The sequence below is a fragment of the Plectropomus leopardus genome, chromosome 10 (assembly GCF_008729295.1).
Source record: "Plectropomus leopardus isolate mb chromosome 10, YSFRI_Pleo_2.0, whole genome shotgun sequence".
Taxonomy (NCBI): Eukaryota; Metazoa; Chordata; class Actinopteri; order Perciformes; family Serranidae; genus Plectropomus; species Plectropomus leopardus.
The window spans coordinates 16,668,658-16,691,622 of NC_056472.1; the positions used below are offsets into that span (position 1 = coordinate 16,668,658).

The 22,965-nt window shown below is 39.3% G+C and overlaps 1 protein-coding gene across 1 annotated transcript; it reads right to left on the minus strand.

The window, feature by feature from the left end:
* Positions 1-2,054: 2,054 nt before the first annotated feature.
* LOC121949175 (WD repeat, SAM and U-box domain-containing protein 1-like) lies at positions 2,055-21,844 on the minus strand. The gene is made up of 13 exons (XM_042494794.1): positions 21,633-21,844; positions 21,051-21,524; positions 18,762-18,949; positions 17,051-17,137; positions 15,368-15,461; positions 14,819-14,852; positions 14,608-14,648; positions 14,120-14,226; positions 13,541-13,570; positions 8,735-8,911; positions 3,811-3,945; positions 3,514-3,708; positions 2,055-2,297 (listed from the first exon to the last, which is right to left on the minus strand). Exons 2-12 carry the CDS (start codon positions 21,446-21,448, stop codon positions 3,557-3,559), a joined length of 1,443 nt encoding a protein of 480 aa, XP_042350728.1. The 5' UTR covers positions 21,449-21,524; positions 21,633-21,844; the 3' UTR covers positions 2,055-2,297; positions 3,514-3,556.
* Positions 21,845-22,965: the final 1,121 nt, after the last annotated feature.

Here is a 22,965-nt window from a genome sequence, read left to right on the forward strand (position 1 = left end):
ATTTTTTTTTCATCCAATGTCACCAGAGGGGCTCCGTAGAAAACATTTGAAAGCCGCATAAAATAGCGTGCTGAGACATGCCTTAACAAAGAATGTTAGAATGTTGCAAAAATGGCGAAGAAAAACAGAAAAAAAATGGCATGTAGAAAAAATGACCCAAACAGCAAGGCTATAGTATGGCGGAAAATGTCAAAATATGTTTTTTCAAAAAAATAGCTGAAAATTGCGTCAAATAGCGAGCTGTGACACTCCTTGGCATAAACGGCCAAAAACACCTGAAAACTGCATAAAATAGCATGCTGAGACATGCCATTACATTGAATGGTGCAAAAACTGCCCCAAAGACCATAATATAGAATGTCAAAGAAACTGCAGAAAATACAAGACTACTAAAAGACTATGGCGAAAAATTCCAAAATATGACATGTCCTAGAAACACCTGCAAACCACATAAAACAGCATGCAGAAACATGCCATGGCACAGAATTTTGCCAAAACTGCCTAAAACACCTTGAATATAGCATGTCGAAAAAAATGGCCAAAAATGCAAGACTATAGTATGGCAAAAAATTTCAAAATATGACAGTTCCCCAAAACACCTGAAAACCTCATAAAATAGTGAGCTAAAACACAGCACAGTATAGAATTTTGCTTAAACTGCCCAAAACAACATAATATAGCATGTCAAAAGAAATTACAGAAAATGCAAGGCTATAGTTTGAATTTGAAAAATGTCAAAATATGACATGTCCCAAAAACCTGAAAACCACATAAAATAGCATGCTGAAACATGCCATAGCATAGAATTTTGCCAAAACTGCCCAAAACACTTTAATAAAGCATGTTCAAAAAAAAGGAACGAAAATGCAAACTATGGCAAAAACTGTCAAAATATGACATGACACAAAAACAGCCAAAAAAAAAACAAAAAACGGGCAAATATAATATCTGTCTGCTCTGATAATATAAGGGTAATATGGTTAGGAAAAAAAAAAATTTGTATAAGCAGTGATGTCTGTCGGTTTTAGACAGACTTCACTGGCAAAATAAAATCAAGGAAGCACTAAGAGGATTAGCTCTGAGAGTTAAGGTGCTTGCTTCATGATTGGAGGGGTGTGAGATCAAATCTTACTGGGAACAGAATTTTTTTTTCCTGCAGTAGTAAATCCAGTAAAAAGTCCCTAAATTAAAAAATAATCTTCACACACACACACACACACACACACACACATACACATATATATATATATATATATATATATAAAACTTTTGTCATTAAGACCCAAACACCAACACATCTGATTTATGTGCTAAAACCATATATCCCTTAGCTATTTAAGTGTTTGAAGTGTCTTATTGACAAAGTTATATATATATTAAGATTAAAGATGATATTTAAAATGTAAGATTTAGGATGATATTATATAGTTTGGTATTGTGAAGCACGTTGTAACTCTGTAAATAAAATCTCGGCATATATCTGACTGCTCTGCTAATATAAGGGTCATATGGCACTATTGGCAGTGACGTCTGCCACATAAAATAGCACGTCGAGACGTAGAAAGTTGCAAAAACTTCCCAAAACACCATAATATAGCATGTTGAAAAAATGACAGAAAATACAAGACTATAGTATGCCGAAAAATGTTAAAATATGACATTTCCAAAAAATGCTGAAAACCACATAAAACAGCATGCCAAAACTCGCCATACCATAGAATATTGCAAAAAACATCATAATATAGCATGTCTAAAAATGACCGAAAATAGTATAGTAGTATATAGTAGTAGTATACTTGTATAGTATGTTGAAAATAGCCATAGTATAGAATTTGTGGATTCCCCAGCTTGCCATACTATAGTATGGTGAAAAATGTCAAAACGACATGTCTAAAAAACTGCTGAAAACCACATAAAACATCATAATGTAGTGTTTTGCCCAGCTTGTTCCAGAGCATAACAAAGAAGGCAGGACCACACAGTAATCATTTAAACTAACAATAATTTTATTAAAGATAACACAGCAACTCTTGAACATTTCTTTAGATTATGTTTATTTGGTCTATTTTACAACCAAAAAACATTCCAAACATGTTTTTCCCAACTGTCATCATAATACGTACCATGGGGGTTAAGATAGTAAATGAAGTCTTGTTTTTTTTTAGTTGAGGTAGTGCATTGGCTGCAAGGTCATTTATGTTTTTTGTCCTGATTAGTTTGTCGAAATACTGTTTCTTGATGCTGTAGCAGGCAATGGTAACCTTGTGGGGTAAGGCGTACCCCACAATATGGCGAACCTTTACAAAAGAATTAACACGGCATGACTTCAGCTTCACATCCTCTTTTGCTAATGAATTTATAATAATCTATAAGACAAAATTCAGGATTTTAGCCTGGATGCCACCTTCTCATGTTTTTGGGTCGAGGTAACTAATGGCAACAACAGTTTTTGAGGTTGGTCCGGTTTTGAGAGAGTGCTGTCGCCAGCAGCAGAGAAACAAGCCACAACGGAACCACATGAGAAAAGCGGGCACTGTCAATCTGTTTCCAAGTGCTTGTTTTTTCTGCTGACAGGCTTGAGACCCAAAAGAGAAATGAACCGGTTCTCCTTACCCTTTGCTTGTTCAGGTCTGATTTGTGTCCAGGTCTTGCTGGAGGGGAAGTCTCATTCTGAAATGTAGCAGACTATTTTACAGTCAGTTGAAATTAGCTACATATTCCACATATATTCATTACACTGAAACGTATTTAGATAAGAATAACATGCACGTTTGATACTCCAACACAAAAAACTCTTACAGCCAACTCTCACTTGTGTTTCAGTGGTTTTCTCCCTGCAACAAGTCATCTCTTGTGAGATTTCAGAACGAGTCTTCTTGTTCGCGAGACTTGGACACAAAACTGACCAAACAAGAAAAATGAATCATTAGGGTCTTTTCCATAACTTGTCAGATACTGATAACAATCTGAGCCTGTCAGTGTCAAAAACAAACACTTTGACTGCTAAGAAATTGAGATAACCCACCTGCACTGAGTGGTCGCACTGCAGCTTTTTTTTTGCTGCTGCTGGCTGCAGCGCTCTTAGCACTGGACCAATTTCCAAAAACTGTTCTTCACACAAGTCACTTAGACTCCAAAACATTGGAAAACAGGGTCAAGGTTGAAAAACACACAAGTTTCACTTTAAATGCATTAAAGCGAGCTGATGTGACTGCTTGTTGTACAGCAGCCACTGTGGCCAAAAGTTAATATTATTGGATAATAGCAGATGCTAAAACATAAGCTAACAGTTGCAGTTACACAGCCTTTGGTGATGTTGTCTTCAAATACACAGTATAATTGGCATGTATGTATATATTTTTGCCAAACAGGACTGCTGTAAATATCATCATCATATCATTTATCTTAAGATTTTGATTATTTTGTCAAATTTGCTCTGAGTGCTACCCTGAACAACAATCTATCAATAGTAATTAATGCAAGCGCTTGTCAGCAGATGAGAATCTAAAATACCTGTTAAGCTGGCTGTGACAAACATGCTGAAAGGAACTTCTGTCTACTGGCTCGACTTCCATCGTGTTATCGCCATCTTCAGGGATCTGTTGGGGGTGAGCAGTGTGGTCTGAAGGAGCAGGTTTGTCATGGGGCTGGTTTTGTTCTTGCCTCTTATCCAGCTCTCAATTGATTCTCGTTCATAAGAATACCCATCTGAAGAGAAGACTCACAGTTTACCACTTTGTACACAAATAATAATTTGCCTTTGACTCTGTTTGTGACATTGGGACAGGTTTCATGGATTTGCCATCTCACCTGCAGCCATGACTGGATCCTTCATCAGCTCCCTGGTGATTGGACACAGAAATTCGTCGGGGGCCTCTGAACCGCTCTGCTCTCCCTTCAAGGCTTCAATTTTCCTCAGGAGACGACCACGGAGGCCCACAGACTCTGAGAAACCAACACACTGGTCATTTCCATGTAAGTCTTAAAAACCTATCCATTAATCTATCATCAAAGATTTAGTATTTCACATAAACCAGCTCAAATTGCTCAAATTGTATGCTAATGTTCTTCCACAGTTCCACTTTCTACATGTTATATGGTGACATTTTTTACTATGACTTTTTTCAACATACTATAATTATATTGATGTACAATGCTAAAAAGTTTACCTGTTTTTTTTCCAACTGGATATACTATATCTTTTGAAGTACTTTTTAAAAATACAATCATGTCACTTTTTCAGTTTTTCTTCTGACATAATATATTATGACTTTTATCAACTCTACATTTTTTTTCGACGTGCTAAACAATGACTTTTTAAAATCATTTTGCAATGTCATACTATACTGTGATGTTTTTGTCATGATTTTTAACAACATACTACACTGTGCCTTTCTTTTATTATTATGACATTATTAACATAATATACTATGATGTTTTTGGGTCATTTTTGACGACATATTACACTTTGATGTTTTTGGACCATTTTGGGCCATTTTTGATGACATACTGTAAAATGACGTTTTTGTCCAACTTCGGGTCATTATTGACGACATACTATACTATGACATTTCTGTGCCATTTTTCGAGTTTTTGGGTTGTTTTTGACAACATACTGTACTATAACATTTTTGGGCACTTTTATGTCATTTTTGACAACATACTATAGATGAGAGCGGGATGATTTGAGCCTGTGGGGAAGTTGAACTACCCCTTGTTTCCAGGCAACCATAGAGTACAGTATTGTTAAGGTCTGCTCCTAGAACATCGGAGTCCAGCAGAAAGACCTACGCTCCCTCTCAGAGAAATATGAAGCCCAGAAAGCAAAAGTCATTATCTGTCAATTTAATCAAGTCTTGTTGAGTGAATTCACTTAAATGTCCTCAGGCCAGTGCTACAAAGCACCGCTTAAGAAAACAAATTGGTATTCTAAGTCCTTTATTCCTTCTGCTATCAGGCTGCTTTTTTCTGCTGAGTAAGTATGCACGGGACCACATGACTTCTGCTGCTGAGTGCAGCTTATTCCTGTCTGTCAGTTTGTGCTTGGTCTGGGAAAATTTTAAAACTGAATTGCCCTTCTGGGAGAAATAAAGTTGTCTGAATCTAACTCTGAAACATAAAGTTTTTTTGTTTTGTTTTGGATTACATACTACACTATGATTTTTTTCATGATTTTTAACAACAAACTATGGTAGGACTTTTTTGCCTTGATTTTGGACAACATATTTTACAGTCATTCTTTCATGATTTTTGATGACACTGATGATGACATTTTCTCATACTTGAAGACCTTCTTCTATTGGCTATTTTTGAGTTATATAACAAGTGTTTTCTATGATATACAATACTATGACTTTTGATACTATGACTCGTGATTTTTCTATGCCATACTTTACTAAAAATTACTAAAAGGCCTAGACATTTTCTAAAATCTTAGAAACATGTATGGGGCTGTTGCGTCTGGCCCCTGGCCTCATCTCATTTTCCAAAAGTGGCCCCCAAGTAAAGCAAGTTGAGTATCACTGACATAGAAGGTTATCCATGGAAGATTACAGAAATAATTAACTGCATTACATATAACAAAATTTCATGACGGTTCCTAAACTTTCAAGAATTTCACTCATATCATTACTTTTCCAGGCCTGGAAAATGAAAAAGTGGAATTCCATGACTTTTCCAGGATTTCCATGACCATGGGTAATCCTGTATGTTATGATGTACAGGGACTTAGATGAACTTGGTGCCTTGAAAAGTAAGTAGTAAAACGGGTAGATGTGGACATGGACCAGCTGTTGCAATCAAACACTTTGAATCCTAAAGGGAAAAATGGATGTTGCTCAATCAAATGTCTTCTCTCCATATAACACGTTGAACCTATTAAGTGCTCTGATTCATCCAATAAATTACTCTTGGATAGAAAAATTGCACTTAACAGCGCTATAGAGTTTAAGATTTCCATAAGTTCCCACATTTTTCATGGGGGCACAAGCCATTAGTACTATACTGTCCACTTTACATTTAGATTGATAATTTGATGAGACGCTACAATAAAACCGCAGAATGAGGCTGTCTCCATAGAGATACACTGAATTATATCCGAAATTAACTTTTTTTCCTCTGCTCACTCAAAGATTCATGAATTTTTCATTAAGTAAAGTGCACTAGAATCTAATTTACTGTGTGTGTGCCGTGTAAGTGAGTGTGTGTCTATACACTCGTTTACACCAGCAGCATGCATGGAAAATGATAGTTGTTGGTTGGCCCAAAAAGGACAGGAAATGTGGCAATCTGCTGTGTCCTCTGTTCTCGTTCTGTGGTAATGATGAGAGCTGTCTCCATACTAAACACATGGGAAAGAGATGCTCGGTCCAGAGGACATGCTTTGCATAACTGAGCAGCATGCACGGGGAAGTTGGCTTTACTGTTGTTGTTTTTTTTGTTTTTTCTTTTTAACTGCGTCTACTGCTGTCCAATTAAAGCAAACAAAAACAGCCAGGAGGGCGTTTTTACTGTGATTAAGGGTGGGACTGTGATGCAGCTAGTTAAATGATTACAGTGGCAAGAGGTACCTGTAATCAAAATAGAGACAGCTTTTCTGGGCATTATGGCCACTGAAAACTGTGTGTGTAAATAAGAACTCAACATGTGCTTAGCTTATTAGCATTTAAAATAGCACTAAAGCATTAAAATACTAATTAGAAAGCACCTCTACCTAGGAGACAAAATTCAAGGCAAACAATGTGCTAAATTTTTTAAGAGAAAATGATTCATCTGCAGAGAAAGTGTGTGCACATCATACATATTTTAAACCAGATGTGCACACAATGTTCCACAAAGAAGCATGTGTGATGTAAAAAAAGGTTAAGAGATTGAAGCTAATAATAAAATACTCATTTAGGTTTTTAGCCAATTTAATTTGTGGAATCAACTAGTTAGGTTGTAACTAAATCAGCTACTAAAATTTGTTGCATCACGACTACTTGGGGAATAACCATAACTAGGGTAGCTAAACAACGATCAAAAGATAAGGGCATTAGCTTTCTGGCTGGCATGAGCCACTGGGCATTCTAACACATCATGGTAAACTGGATTGATGTTGAAATGTATGGATTAATTAGGTCTCTACTGGATTATTGCATTGCAAAATACTGTGTATTTAATGAAGATGATGCAGTGTGGAGGAAAAAAAAAATGCTGTTTTACAATTAAGGAGAGTCATTATACTTGATTTATACTATGATTTAAACCGACCCTAGTGGTATGTTTGACTATTTAGTTGCTACTTATGTTGTAACTTATTTGTTTGGTGCAACTGCTGTTATTTTTGTACAGCATTAATCTCACTTTAGCAATAATTTTCAACATAACTAGGTTACATCTGGTGCAACAGGCTGCAGAAGTGAACACTAAATCATAGATTATCTTTCTACTAAATGTAATTGCCAATCATTCTCAAATTAATGATAATACATGTGCTGTATTTAGTCGTGTGCATAGTAGCACAGGTTAATTTTAAACAAAGATTGCCTCAACAAATTTGTCCACGCTGTTTTGGGCATCTGGCCCCAGGAATGACACGATGGAGCTATCAGCACCAAAAGCTCATTACTTGTCTGACTTTCTACCAAATTTTATTGCAGGCTTTGAAGTCAGTTTTTTGGTGGCCAAACAATGTTATCACACCCATTATGTGATGAAAAAGATGTATGTAAATCAGTGGGAAAACATTTTGATTGTCACATCCCTCAGTCACAATCCCTCACAATCAAAATTTGACCCATTCTGTCAAATATATAATATTTTGAGAGTCTAGAAGAGCCACACAATTGAATCATTGTATCTATTAGTGAATCTGCTTTGGGGGCACAATCATCCTAAAGCAGCGCTAATCTGAATAAATTTATACGTAATTTTTTTAACAATTTCCTAAAGAATGAACAGGGCCCCGCCTCCAACATTGTATCAATTTCTCTTTATACATCCATTAGTTGGATACACTAATTTGCACTAACATACACTAATATGCATGCTAAGCTACCTACCATTAAATAGATCAGAAAAACTCTGATTGCAACACACAGAAAGATAGTTTGACTTCAGTCTCTGCTCAATACTCCAATCCTTCACTAACTCTTTTACATAGCAATTAGTTGTTTGCTGCTACATTAATGTTTTGAAAGTTTAATACAGTGACTTTAAACTAGGCTATATATTGGCAACATGGTGAAAATAATGATGGTGACATTTGTCGACTGTTACTGTGCTGTATTGTTGCTGCTGAAACACTGTGTCCATCCACTGCAGGGAGGAATGTTTGTTTTTTTTTTTCCTGGCCGCAGTTTGTACAGTGACTTTCCACAGTGAGACCCTGGACGACCCTGAGCGGACTAATCTTATTTTCAGAGGGATTATCATTGTTTGTGACGTAAAGGTCATCCTGCGGGATACTGTCCTCACAGCGTGATTTGTGATTGTATAAGCAGATAGAAACGCTCTAGTTTCACATCCCTAAATCAGATCACTGTTTGGGGAAGAGTTGTGGAGGGGAAAAAATAAATCACAGCATCGATTTAAAAAAAAAAAAAAAAAGCGGTTTATATCATGCTATCCAATTGAAGTTGTCATGTTTTAAGATCAAACAGTAAATCCTCACAAAAACACAGAGTCCCAGTGTCCCTGTGTGTGTGTGTTCTAAAACTAGTGTACGTGACTGTGTTTCATATTCAGTCCTCACCAATTCCCAGCTCTGCTGCCGTTTCCTTGTTCAGCTGGCTGAGCTCTGCTCCGTCGATGTTGTTGGCTTTAAAGATGCTGACGAGCTCCTGCAGTCCTCCCTCACACAGCCAAGTCTGCACATCCCCCTCTGACCAATCAGCAACCAGCAGCCTGGAGTGACCCGGCAACTTCCTTCCTGCAAAACGAACAACAGGAAGGGAGGAAGTGCTCTGCTATTATACCCCCACATTTCTTACAACAAAACTTATCAGATGCAAACAAACAATTTCCCTCACACTCCACAGAAAAGGACACACTCCCACTGTGCTGATATGGGAGCGACAGTTACTTTACTGTGAACACACACACACAGATCCCCAAACCTCACAAGAATGTGATCCACCAAAAAAAAAAAAAAACACCAGAAAATTAAACTGAGGGTCTATTAGTTCAGACTGTGCCACAGCATGCAGCTCATCAACCTTCACACGACACTATGTGAGTGAGCGGCCGTCATTTATCATATGAGGCCGAGACAAACTGGCCTGTTGTGTGCTGGCCCCGTTAATGACACATCACAGCAGCCTCATGGTTCCTATTGCCCATCATTAGCCATGTGAAGGATGACACTGAAGACTGGGAGGTGTTGCTCATTACCACGCTAACTACATGTTAGCCCCCCCCCCCCCCCCCCCCCCCCCCCCCCCCCCCCCCCGCCCACCCCAAAACTTATCTCTTTTTTTCTCCCAAAAGATTGGGATTTTGGAGGTCAAAATATGTTTCAAGATGAACATGTATGCCCCTGAGAATAAGTAAAGTTTGGCAACTAAAAAAGACACTCCTAACTCAAATTGTACCATGTCCTGTGGCTGCACCGCATTCTGACTGACACTGTCATCCTGCTTGATTCATTTTTCTGTATAAAGCTTCATTCCCACAGCACAAAAAACCCACTAACACCTGCTGACATTGGGCTTTTTAATGCAATGGGAATGCATACAATCAGCATTCACACCCGGGTCAAATAACACAGGTTTTTATCGTCTTTAAGTTTTCAAAGACCTCTGCTTCTGTCACTGTCCGCTGTTTACCTGTTCTCCTGCCTGTCTGTGACGTTGCACGAACAAGACAGTGTGCGCGTGCCCGCGCACACAGGCGCGCGCGCACACACACACACACACACACACACATGCACGCGCACACACACACACACACGTCAGCTGACGGAAAGGCCGACTCGCTCTCCAACTGTAAGTTCAGTGGCAATGGGAATAAAGCCATTAAGCGGGTTTACCCGTGTTTAAAAAACCTGTGTGTACCTGCTATTTGCTTTGGGAATGAGGTAATGAGGTACAGGATTCCTGAAAAGCATGGCAGCATGTCTACAAATATTTGCTCTTTGATAGGGATAAACAGGGTGTGTTGTCACACTTTAATTCGAATCCCTAAAAATCTATATCCTTAATAGATTCCCCCTTAATGTGTAATGGAAGCCTTAAGCTAGGCAGGGGCCCAGGGGCCTAAGTGTCAGGGCCCCCTGGGCCTCACTTGCAAAATGTCACTCAAATGACAACAAATAGATCCAAAGCAACTGTAACATAATTACTACACAAAGAGCCATAACAATCACAAAAAGACACAAAAGAACTACAGAGACTCCAAACAACCACAAAATAACTACAAAGAGCAGGAGACAAGCAAAAAGACACAAAATTACCTCAAGAGACACAACTACAAAAAGACTCAAAACAACCACAAGTAAACACGAAATGACTACAAAGAGTCAAAACAACTACTAAGAAACATTTAAAAAAAAAGGATGTGAAATTACCCCAAAGAGACAGAAAACAACTACAAAGAGACAACAACACTGAGACTCAAAATGATAACAAAGACAATCAAAACAACCAAAAAAGATAATGTGATAACCAACCCGGTTCTCCCCAACTAGATATGCTAAAATGCTCATGTTCAGCAGCAGGAAATCTTAACCATCTTTGTCTCTGTTTAGCAGGTTTGCATGCTAACACTTACACTTAAGGCAATGCAGAGTTTTTTAAAAATTGATTTGCCTTTTTTTTTTGGCAAGAGTAAAACTATGCAAACAGAGATCCTGCTACACTGAGCTACACTGAGTGGAAATATCCACAACAGCAAGTGGAGTAACACCACCTCCTCTCTGCAGCAGCTCTGGCTGACTGAGTGTGGAGTCTCCCAGTCTAGGAGGCTGAGTCATGGAATCGCTGTGCCAAAAAGCTTGAAAACCTCACAGAGCTTCACTGCAGACTGGGGCGGCTCAGACTGTAGTGTTTAATTACTTGGACAGATGTACATACGAAGCTCTCGTCACCGTGCATCCATTTTCTGCTGCTTGTCTGGGTTAAGGTCACCGTGGCAGCAGGCTAAGCAAGGTAGTCTAGACGTCCCTCTCCCCAGCATTGTTTCCAGCTCCTCCTGGAGGATCCTGAGCCAGATGAGATAAATAATCTCTCCAGCATGTTTTTGGTCTACCCTGGGGCCTCTTCATCATCTCCATTATTCACAGGATCAGTCTGGAGATAGTCTGTTTTTATTATAGTCAACAAATCAGTGAATTGATTCCACTAACGAATATTGTCTGTGCAGCCGAATTCTGATCACTTATTAATCTGTATCACAGACCTTCTCTGATGTCTAAAAATTACATTACATTTGCAAATACTCACCAGCATGCCTGACATATGTCAATCCACTGCTGAAAATAGTCCCCAACAAATGCACTATTTACTTTACTGTCTAAGTGATTATTAAATTTTATATTATTGTAGGTTTATGAAGCACTCATTTTGGAGCCAAAATACATCTCTGATCTGCTGATAGACTGTGAGCCATGGCCTGACTCTGCACACAAACACAGGTGTTTCCAATCACTCTGGCTAATTAGACTCTGAGTCAGGTTGAGGATGGGTGGAGTTTACTGGGAATCACTTGAGGTCACCAAACTCTGTAACACTGAAATGTTAACAGGATAGGTGGCACTTAATATCACGAACTGTGGCATGATAAAACATAAATGCCATTTTTGTTTTTTCTTAGTTTTTGTCTGTGTATCTGTTTGAATCTCAGTAGATAAACTTTCATGCACCACAAAGTGAGAAACAAACAAGTAATAAAGAAAAAAAAATAAAAGGGTAGGTTGTCATAGGTGAGGAGGGGGAGGGAGGATTCAATCTCAGTTTGTTGAGAAGATGGGTGTGTATTAATAATAATAATAATCATCATCGTCATCATCATCACAATAATGAACATTATTTATAGAGCACCAAGACATTGATGCAATTAGGGCAGGTTGTAGAGGATTTAAATCACAATTTTGCTTATTTACAGTCACATCTTCCACTGCACTGCAATTGTAGTGCAACGTATTCTGTTTAACAGAATTTTGGCTTATAAATCCTATTTAAGTGCCTTTTTATATTGCATTACTTTAAAGGGGAACAACATTTTCAAAATTCATATATGTTATTCATTTGGTTTGAGACAATCCAAAAATATTAGTTAACAATACAAACTCTCACCAAATCCAAAAACTAGAGTGCTTGAAAGTATAAGTCTGGAGCTTCTTCATAGACAATGAATTGGGAAAGATGTTCTAGAAGACACTGAAAGCACCCAGGAGATTATCTGAGTATATGGGCACATTTTCTCTTTCAGAACTGAGAACACTACAATAGAATAAAGCTCATATGGATTAAAAAAAGAAAAATATTCTGTCAGATCACAAAATCAGGCTCCCATTGGAGCAGCTCCAGTCCTTATACTAGGTTTGACACTGCTATGGTTACTGGCTTTGAGAGCGAGGAGCTCACAAATGTTGATTGTACTTTCCTAGACCACAGAAATAACATGTTGGGATTTTAAATTTAGGCGGTGTTCTCTTTGATGCCTTTTTATGTCTTACATGAAGAACATTAATTACCTAGTTGAAATGTGCTATATAAATAAACTTTCCTAAAGAGTCTATGGCTAGCGGCTCTGCCTAGCTACACTCTTGCTCAGCTGGGCACCAACGTCAGAATGCCAGTATGCTCACAGTGACAATATCTTTTTGGCAGATACAATGTTTACAGCGTGTAACATCATGTTAAGCATGTGGCTGATAGGAAATATTTAGTGAGACAGTAAAACAACATCTTTTCCCACCGCTTAAGCGGGACAAGAATGTCCGCACCAGAATTAATGGAAATTCAGTCACAGTGCCAGCATGGCTAAAAACTACTGAGACCAGAAATGACTGACCCTCTTCTGGAAATGAAACTACATATTTGTGACCCATTTTTCACAATGCAGCAGGAACAAATGTGCTTGGCAAGGTGTTGAAAGACAGACCAACACAATGTTGTTTGTCTTTTCATGGGATTTGCTGGCATTAAGAAAAATATTGAATAACGCCAACCTTATCCTTTAAAGCCAGACACTCGCTAGTTATTCTCTTTTTTTTTTTTTTTTTTTTGGATCCCTAGTAGCTTCACCAAAGCACCTGCTTTGGGTTTCTCTGGGTTCACATGACACAATATACAGTATAAACACACAACAAACACAAAATCACATGAAAAGCTTACCCCTGCATCCAAAAAAGACAAAAGAGTGTGATACAACAATAGCTCAACAGAAAAGATGTTTTCAGGTGAACGATCTAAGCACCTGTTCCAGACTCTGATATCCGAACCATTCAAACATTAACATAAAGAACACCAAACAATAAAACAGCAGTGTTTTTAGCTCAAAAACTACTGTGAATAAGTGAAGATTTCTAAGGGAAAAACAGAGTGATGCATTCATTTACCTTGGCACACTGTCTGCCTTGATTCAGCTTCTGCAGAAAAACATAAAAGGGAATAACTTTAAAATGTGAAAAGCAATAAAGATTAAAGGAAAGGGGAGATATATAGAGAAAGCGGTAGCGACGTAAAAAGGGCAGATCTTCATTGAGATAGAATTTGCTTTGTCAACATCAGCCTGACTAATGGCAGATGGGGAGCTGCCCTGATGAAGCTTCAAGGCCAACAATTGCACCTTTTCATTTAGTATTCCCAATGTTTTCTTTCATGTCGGGCTGGAACTTCTTTTTAAGGAGGATTCACCTCCATAACAACAGCTCTCTGAGGCTCAGTGGTAGTTTGCCCTGCTGCACCAATAAACATCAATCACAATTCCTTCTCTAGACACCGCTGCCAGACAGCAATACACATGTAATAGGAGCTTCTCTTGCTGGATATCTCCCAAAACACTCTTTTGGGAGACTTTGGCGCTTCAAATGGCTCCTGGGCTTTGAATGACTGCTAAACGTCTCTTTTAGAAAAAAAAGAGGAGTGATTGTGCATTTGTAGGGATCAACCTAAACAATTCCCTGTTAAATATTTACCAGTTGTGCTGACTCCATCTCCTATTCTACACACGTTCACAGTTCTGTCCATGGAGCCGGTTGCAATCCACGGCATGGTGGGAGACAGAGCAACAGTAGTCACGTACCTGCAGGGAGGAGGAAGAGGAGCAGGAATGTGAAGGGTGTGTATGACAGACTAAAATTGGCACAGGAAGAGATCGGCTTTAAAAGTCAGGTTCCCTCTACCCTTAAAAAAACCCAGTCTTAGATCGTACAGTATCTTAAATCCTTTCATGCACTTCAAAGGGCTCTGCTGGTGCCTACCTGCGGTGCCACTTCAATGACTGTCTGGAAAGCAGCGCAGGAGAATATACTATTGCATCACTGCACCCAGTGCTTCTGGGAAAAACTAATCAAGCAAAAATTACACTTTTTTTTTAAAAATGTGAAACACTTGGGCTCCTATTTTTGCTGTTTGTCTGATAGCTGCAGAGATTTCATAGCGGGTGGAAGGTCAGGTCATTTACCTGTCGTGCTGTTTCAGCATGTGCAGCAGGGTTCCCAGGTTCTGTAAATAAAGTACGGACAAACGCAGACAGAACAGCAATGCTTGGCATCTCTGTGTTTAAAGGGGCTGAGATTTATTGCTTAGAAGGTAGTTAACTTAGGCAACAAAGCCAAGCATAATAAAAAAAAACTGCATTTTGTAAGTGTTTTTTTTATGTTTGCTTTACTTACCGCATCATATATGGCAACACTTTTATCCACTGAACTGTTGAAAAATTAGAGTGAACTTCATTAATAGACACATGCATGCATGTGCATTATAGAATAATAATCAAATAAAAAAAAGAAATTCAAACACACACATTATTCAAATGTTTATGCGCAAACAGAGATTAACCTTCAGTGTGTTTGAATTAAAGCCAGACACAGCAGAGGGATGCAAACAGACGCTAAAACACAACAAAATACACTCCTCCTGTGGCCGACTGAGGGAACAGCAGGAGCAGTGCTCAGCAGTGGCATCTGCTGTTTACAGCACAGAAAAAGGGAGGAATTTAAAACATGGGGTGAGGGATTAATTTAAACTTAATTTGTCCCAAATGAGCAAATGATTTCACAGCACATAATAAAACAAATGACATTACAAAACATAAGCCTGACAGGCAGGAATGTCAATATTTAGCTGCCAACGCAGGAGGTGTTTATTAGTGCTGCTCACACATGTGAAAACAAGAAGAAGCGATTTGTGTGTGTGTGTGTGTGTGTGTGTGTGTGTCTTACCCTGAGACAACTAGCTCTCCATCAGAAGAGAAGGCACAAGACAGGACTGGAGCTGACTGGCACGTTAGAGTGTGAAGCAGCTTCATGACACAAGCTATGGGGTCATCATCACAAACACACACACACACACACACACACACACACACACACACACACACACAAAGGAAAGGTCAGAGTTAAAATTACAATTGTCTGTATTTGTTAAGCTACCGACCTTTTGCAATCTGTCCATACATTGACAAAATACAAACAAAAAAATGTAGTCTCTGAAACTGCGCGCGCACACACACACGCACGCACACGCACACACACACAGACTTCAAAGTGCATCATGCCCCCCTGCACTCGGAACTTTTTGTCAATAACTCTCTTTCCTCTTGCTGGCTTGCAGCTGTGCCACCTGCTGACAGCAGCTTGGAAACAAAAGATTTTCTTTTTGGCAATAAACCTGAGACATCCACAGCTTAAGATACAAAGACACTTCTGAGTGCAGAGTAATAATTCATCGTGCAATAATCCTCCACGCCAGAACCAATTGGGCTGTGGCAGCATTTAAATTATCAGCCTGTAAATACACATGTATTAAATTAAACCTCCCTCTTCTCCATTAGAGTAAAAATGCTGTTTTCAGGCTCTGTGGGTGGTTAATTTGTTATTTGCATGCATATTCATGATGCCATGTGAAGCACCCATAACTCTCAGTGAGGAGGAAAAAAAATTACATTATTAAACCTGCCATAATGTAACTGTACACTTGAGAAAATAAATTAAATGTGATGTGAGAGTTATGCTGCTGGGTGAAAGGAAAAGGCTGCACAACTGACAAAATGAAAGATTTGACCCTAAGAGCTGGAATAAGACCATTTCCTCTGGATATGGAGACATAAAAATATGGGGCTGCTAATACAAGGTAAACCGGGACAAGAAAAATGTTCCATATAGACGGCAATCCCAACTTCACAATTGGCCCATTGCTTCCCTGAATCATCTGCACTTGAGTCTCTTTCTCATAAAACAGTGGAAAAGGGGTTCAAGCATGCAATCCTCTTGCAAAGACAAGATAAATGCACGTTTCGGGAAGGCTGGCTCACTGAAAGCTCCTCCACAGTATGTGAAGAATACATTTTAAAGAAATGAAACGAGCACAGACATTGTTCTGTCTTTCTACAAGCTGAGCAAAAATGAAAAATCCCCGCAGACCACAGCAGGTCACCACATGGGACGCATCGCATCCTCCCCAGAAACGGCCGTCACCACGGCAACACATCTTAGGAACTAACAACATGGCGTGTTCACAGACTAACAGATATACAATCTGCAGGCTGGTTACACAACCTCCGAACATACAAGAAATGTTCCTGCTCTGCTGTCGGGCAAACAAGATATAAATGTCACAGTGGATGTACTGTATGCACCTGATTTCCTCTCCAACTCCCCTCCACACACACTCACACACACTGTCCTCTGCAGCTGCTGTATTTCAGCAGAATGTCTCAGTGATCCATTATTAATGAGTCAGTCTGCAGCTGATTTATTCCACACACTAATAAAATTCCTCTATTCTGCAGAGCGATTTCAAGGTTAAAGCAGTCAGCAGGTTCTCTCTCACTCTGTCTCTCTCTCTCATGGGAGATGAAGGAGAGAGCTTTCAGTCGAGGAAGCAGGCGGAGGGGGTCGGCCTACCTGCTCCTTCACGCTGGGAAACAATCCGTATTTGCAGCTGGCTGTCCTGTCCACAGGAGGCCAGTCGAAACTCCACACAGCAGCCATCTGCAAAGAAGAAAAACAGCCACATTCCCTCTCTTTGAATGGTCATGCTCGACTGACTTTAATCACAAAAGAAGACAAATATCATCTGACAGCCTGTTTGTGAAGTGTAACAACACATTGAAGGCATCTTTTACACTGCATGTGGCATAAATATGGTGTTTGGGTTTATTCTTTTTATTGCCCAACACTGAACATGTCATTTTGATTTTAGGGTAAAAATGCAACAGGTTGCTTTTGACTCACTGCTAACTGTGAAGGATGAAGGTGTTCAGTTTTATCTTCACAGGATGGATTCATGCTATGTAAGATGAACTTGTACAGATGAGCCAAAACTTGAATATAAACTTTTTTTTCCACAGTTAACAAACTGAAAGATTAGTTCACCCGAATTCACAACAAAACTGTGAATAACTTTTAAAAAGAGGAATGTTTCTATCTACTGATGAAATATGAATCAAATAAACTGTCCAGATTGAGGTCAGTGGGCAAGCAAGATAGTGTTCAGTGCTAATATATTGAAATTATTTTCATCATCAATCTTTAAATCTTACAGATTAATTTTATGATTAATCAATATCATCTGGTCAATTAAAATTCAGACCACGGGAAAACTGATGCGGAATAAAGTCAGAATTATTGAGAATGGAAAAGTTGACCTTTTTCTCGAGGATCTTAAAGAACAAATAAAATCGAATCTGGAATAAATGGACTGAATTTATAACCCTGTGTCATGCAGACTATGATGTTTCATCTTCCTTTCCTCTTCCCAATAGGAAGAGTAGAAATGTTACCCCCTTTAGTTCTAATGTATAAAATTATTTACAGAATGTGTGATGGGCAGATATTTTTTAACAAAAAAGAAAACAAGAAAAAAATGAAGGAGGTGAAAAGAGAAGGAATACAGTTATTCTGTAAATTGTTTTAATTCTGCATCATACAGGCAATTATCATTGTAGGTATTTTTTTCAGTTTCTTTTCTTTATCTTTTTTTACAACCTAAATACAAAGAGAATTGCAAAAAATCAGACAACAGTGAAAAAAGACATTGATGTCTTCAAACTGCTTGTTTTGGCAGACAAATTGGTGTGAAACCCAAAGATATTCTGTTTACAATGATTAATAACAGGCCAAAGCAGCTTGAACATGAAACAAGAGAGAAAATAGCACGTTTGACTTTTTTGCTTGATAAATTACTTAAACGTATACTATGCAGGATTTTCATTAAAAAAAAAACAAAACCAAAAGACTCATACAGAAGTAACCCTTAATCATCACTTATCACCCCCTCTCAATGTGTGCTGGTGTATTTTCTGAGGAGTCTTTGTTTTCTGCCTGTCATGCTTCATTTTCTTCTTTGTGTGCTTGGGATTTTTACGAGCATGTATCCCTACAGAAAAAGAACCGCAAATATAGCAAAGCGTAACACCAAACGATAATTAATCTAGGGTTGGCTTTTACTTGCATTTTTACTGGTGAACAGAAACTGACAATCGTGCATAGTATACCTTTAAATAATAAACCATGAAAACATCAACAAACAAATGATCTCCATGTGTAGACCTCCACTGCTGGTAAGTGAATATGTGAGTGGTGATTTGGCTGAACTGACCCTTTAAACACTCACCAACTTTAAACTGCGGCGCAAAGCTGCAGCAGGTGACTCCCAGATCGTGGGCGTCCTTCTCAGCATGCAGGAAGTTGATGTCCGTGTCCCACAGTTTGAGGTCTCCGTGGGTGCAGCCAGTCACAAACATCTGACCACAGGGAGAAAAGCAGCACGCCACCACACTGGCCTCGCTCACCGCACTGCATCTGCAATAGACGATGTTAGATTAACAAATTGGGTTAGACTTTTTAAGAACAGCAAGGTTTACTAAAGAGGGTTTGAAATAAAGACGGAGCAGGACTTGATTAATCTCAGCTTAAAATTTTGCTCTTTGAAACTAATTAAGATAAGGTTTAATTAGGGAGACATAGCAGCCCTGAGGGTGCTCGTAAAGTCTTTGATCCTCAGACAAAGACAGTCTTAATAACATATTTCACCTGTTCTTGTCAATAAGTGCTCATCTAGCTGGTTCGTCATTAGTCTTGTGTGTCTCTTTATTGGTAAATCTGCCTGAAAGTAGCAGCAGGTGAAGTGACTCTGATCTTTAGAAAATGTGTTCAGTTAATTTAAGACTAGGCTCAATTTAGGACTCATCAAATTAGGTCTGAGAAGCCAAATGGAGATACAGAGGTTTTAAAGGTCTCTTGGTGAGGAATCAAAACTTAAACCTTCCCCGTTTGTCAAGCATATAAGAGAACTACAACAGTCAACGCATAAACGTGAATGGTCCTATCAAGTGTCAGTGTCTGGTTTGTCCATTCTGGGCCACTGTAGAAACAATATGACGGACTCCATGGGAGAGGACCAAGCCCCCAAGAAGAAGGCCAGGCACTGAAGCAAAATTTACACATCGGCCAAAAGTGGAATTACACCGTCTGGGCTTGTCACATGATGCCATGCTGCCCAGAAAAAATTATTCCCATTGACGTAGATTTGGGAAAGAGACTGCTGTAAATCAGTCAATACATTTTTGTTAGCATCAGAACCTCCACGAAATGATTCACTTCCCTATCAAGAATTAATCCATTCGATTTGATAACATTTGAAAAGTGTGAAAGAGCTGCAAGGTTAAATTATTTGATCACCATTCAAGCTCTTTAAGCACTAAACCAAAAGTCTGTCGTTCTGCTGGTGGAAGTTACCCACACAGGAACAGTACGCATGCTCTATGGGCCCCAAGATGCAAAAGATCCAAGTAATTTTATACTGTGGAAACAGAGCGTTTGGGGTTTTTTTTAGCTTCATGTGCCACTGAGCAGCTCTAGGGATCCATAGGGATCAACTCCAGCGTCCAGGTTTTACTGAAGAAACAAACTGCAGTGCTTGAGTGTCACCGAACCAGCTGTTTGTTTGTTTTTGTAAATAAGTCAGAGCAGCTACACTGCATGCATGAGCAGCGCTGCTCAGGCGCGTCTCAGCTGCCTGTCAGCTGCGGCACATCTAGATAAACAGTGACTCGCCTTTTTTTCCCACATGCCACATGTGGTTTTTAGCAGAAATAGACAGTGAAAATGGCGTTTGCACAATTATACTGACTCTATACCTACCTTTATTACAGTTTCATGTCTTTATTTGTGACTTTCCTGCTTCCATTTCTAAATAAAAGTCCTCTGACAGTGTCTGTGTTGACAGAATCCCATCAGTTGTCGACACAAGGCATTGTATTGTCAAACATTTACAGGACCATGTTGCTGACAATGCAGGAGCTTGCATAACTTCATAAATGAGTGAAATATGTGCTTATAACGTGGAAATACAGTACTCATAGCAGCAGGCAGCCCTGCACAAGCGTCACAGCAACAATGCTGCCAGCGTGAACACCAGAAGCATGAAACACGCTGCAGTTCGGTGAAGTTGCTGCCACGCGCTGCTCATGCAGGCAGGGTGTTTCTCATGTATTATATCCACGAAGAGGACGCGCTCTGGCTGCTCACATCCGAGGATTTAATCATTTGTTTGTAATATGTTACAGTAAAGTGATTCTGATTTGATAAAACAAGCTATTTAAATATGTGACCTTGGACTCTGAGAAATTAAAAGTGGCATTTTTTTTTCACAGTGTCTTACATTTTATGCACTTAAAAAATAACTCAGGAAATCACAGCTTTCGAGTATTTAAATCTTCATAAATAATAACTTAGGACTTGCTTTGACAATTGGTTACGGTAAACATGAATATTAATAGAGAAAGACTTGACAAAAAAGCTTTAAAATGTCACTTCAAGGTTGAAGCTAGGCAGGAAACTGGCTCTTAACAAACTGTTTGATATGCAGTTTTAACTTAATGATATTTGGGTCACATTGTACCTGCGTAATGTCTTGGAGGGGAAGTCCCAGAGGGCCACGGTGCCATCGCAGGCCCCTGCCAGCACCAGGGAGGAGTCTGGAGCCACGGCGCACACTCGGAGCGGACTGCGGGCCGGGTGGTGCAGCACCGCGGCCACCTCACCTGTCTCCGAGCTCCACACCATGGTGGATCCGTCCGTGGAGCAGCTGAACAGGTAGCTGCCACATGAGCTGAAGCAGCAGCTGTGAACCCCGTAGCCGTGGCCCGACAGAGGAGAGAAGGGGAGCTCCGAGAAGTCAGCTGCGTTATAAACACGGAGCGTTTTGTCACCGGAGCCGGTGGCGAGCAGAGATGGAGAGAAAGCGCAGCAGCTGACCTCGTCTGTGTGGTTTCTAAGAGTGCAAAGCAGTGACACCATCTTGTCACAGGTGTATGTTGGCTCGGACGAGGGAGCGGTTCACTCACAAGGTGGCGCAAGGTGCTCAAATACCCGGCTGTGAAACGAAAAGAGGAAACGAGTGACGAACACCTGACTGGAAGCAGCGTGTAATTTAGCATGTCTCCGTCCAAAAGTTTCCTTAAAATACAGCAAAGGTACAAACCTCAGCACGAGCTGTTGCTCCGCACAGGCCCTGTCAAAGTGCTTCCTGTTGAAGCACAGCTGTAAAGTGTGTTTATCTGGAGAAGCTGTTATCAGTCATGTGACGCAGCTGAGTTATTGAGTTGCACGGTGGTCATAGTCCGTTTTTTGTACTGTAATTGCAAAACAATATTTAGAAATATTCTACAATGAAAGTCTGACATTGAAAGCATCACTTGAGTATCATCAGCTACAGTACTCATGTACGTACTCAGTACGTCAGTGTAAAAGTACCTGCGCCGAGGAGGTTGTTTCCGGTTCGGTTTGCGTTTGCTTTATTTGTGTTTCCGGTTCGATTTTTTTCTTTCTTTTTTTTTTTTTTTTGGTTCAGTTTTTCTGTTTGTCAGCAGGACTATGGAGATACTGCTGGCCAGATATTGAGGTTGTAGCATTGGCCATGGGAAAACCCATTTAATGCAAATGTCACAGCAATTATTTTAATTATTTTTACCTTTTTTAAAACATTTTAAGATAATGCGCTCCCCGAGTGGCCTGGCATTTATTATTATTATTGACAAATTCATGTGAAAGCAGCATTTTATGTTGTAGCTGGTCAATGAGAAACTATTTTGCCTACTTAACTTTGTTGGGTAGTTTTGTTATATTTTCATTGTTGATCATGCTTTGTCTGTTAAGTTAAATCCTAATGTAGCCAGCTAGGTAATAATGTAGTGGGAAAAAATATAACATTTTCCAATGAAGGAGAATAAAAATGTAAAGCAGCAAATGATGGAAGTACAAATGCCCCAAAATTATACTAAAGCACAGTTGGATGAATGTACTGGGCTACATTCCACTACTGTCACTGAATTCTGTAGCAGCATTAACTCAATTTCGGACCATTTCACATTAATACTAAACCAATATTAAACAAATAAAATGTTTCAAATGAAATCCATGAATCAAAAATTGCAAGATCATTATTGTTGGGGTCAGGCTATAAGAATGGACTGTAACATATAACCCAGTGATGCGAGAGATGTAGCCAATCAGAGTCTGAAGCACCTTACAGGTCACCAATAACATCAATGAATTCTGTGGTGGATTTAATCTGTAAAACAGCAGAAGCAACTGCACCCAAAACTACAGTTTGATCATTCCGCAACCAGAAACCATGGATCACCAGAAAAAAAATCACCATCCAGAAACACGGACGATTAAAAAGCAACAGCAAAAAAGGATTAAATTCGAGTGCAAAAGGAAGCTGATGATTGCATTTTACTGGAGTTTTACCTTATATGATTCCATGTGATGAATAAATAACTGATAAATTCCTCTGAATAATTAGAAGAGAC

Coding starts and splice junctions, on each gene's coding strand:
- LOC121949175 (XM_042494794.1), bottom strand. CDS start 21,448: ATGGTGTCACTGCTTTGCACTCTTAGAAACCACACAGACGAGGTCAGC. Junction 14,649..14,818: donor GTGTTGCCATATATGATGCG/GTAAGTAAAGCA, acceptor CTTTATTTACAG/AACCTGGGAACCCTGCTGCA. Junction 14,227..14,607: donor ATGCTGAAACAGCACGACAG/GTAAATGACCTG, acceptor TCCTCCCTGCAG/GTACGTGACTACTGTTGCTC.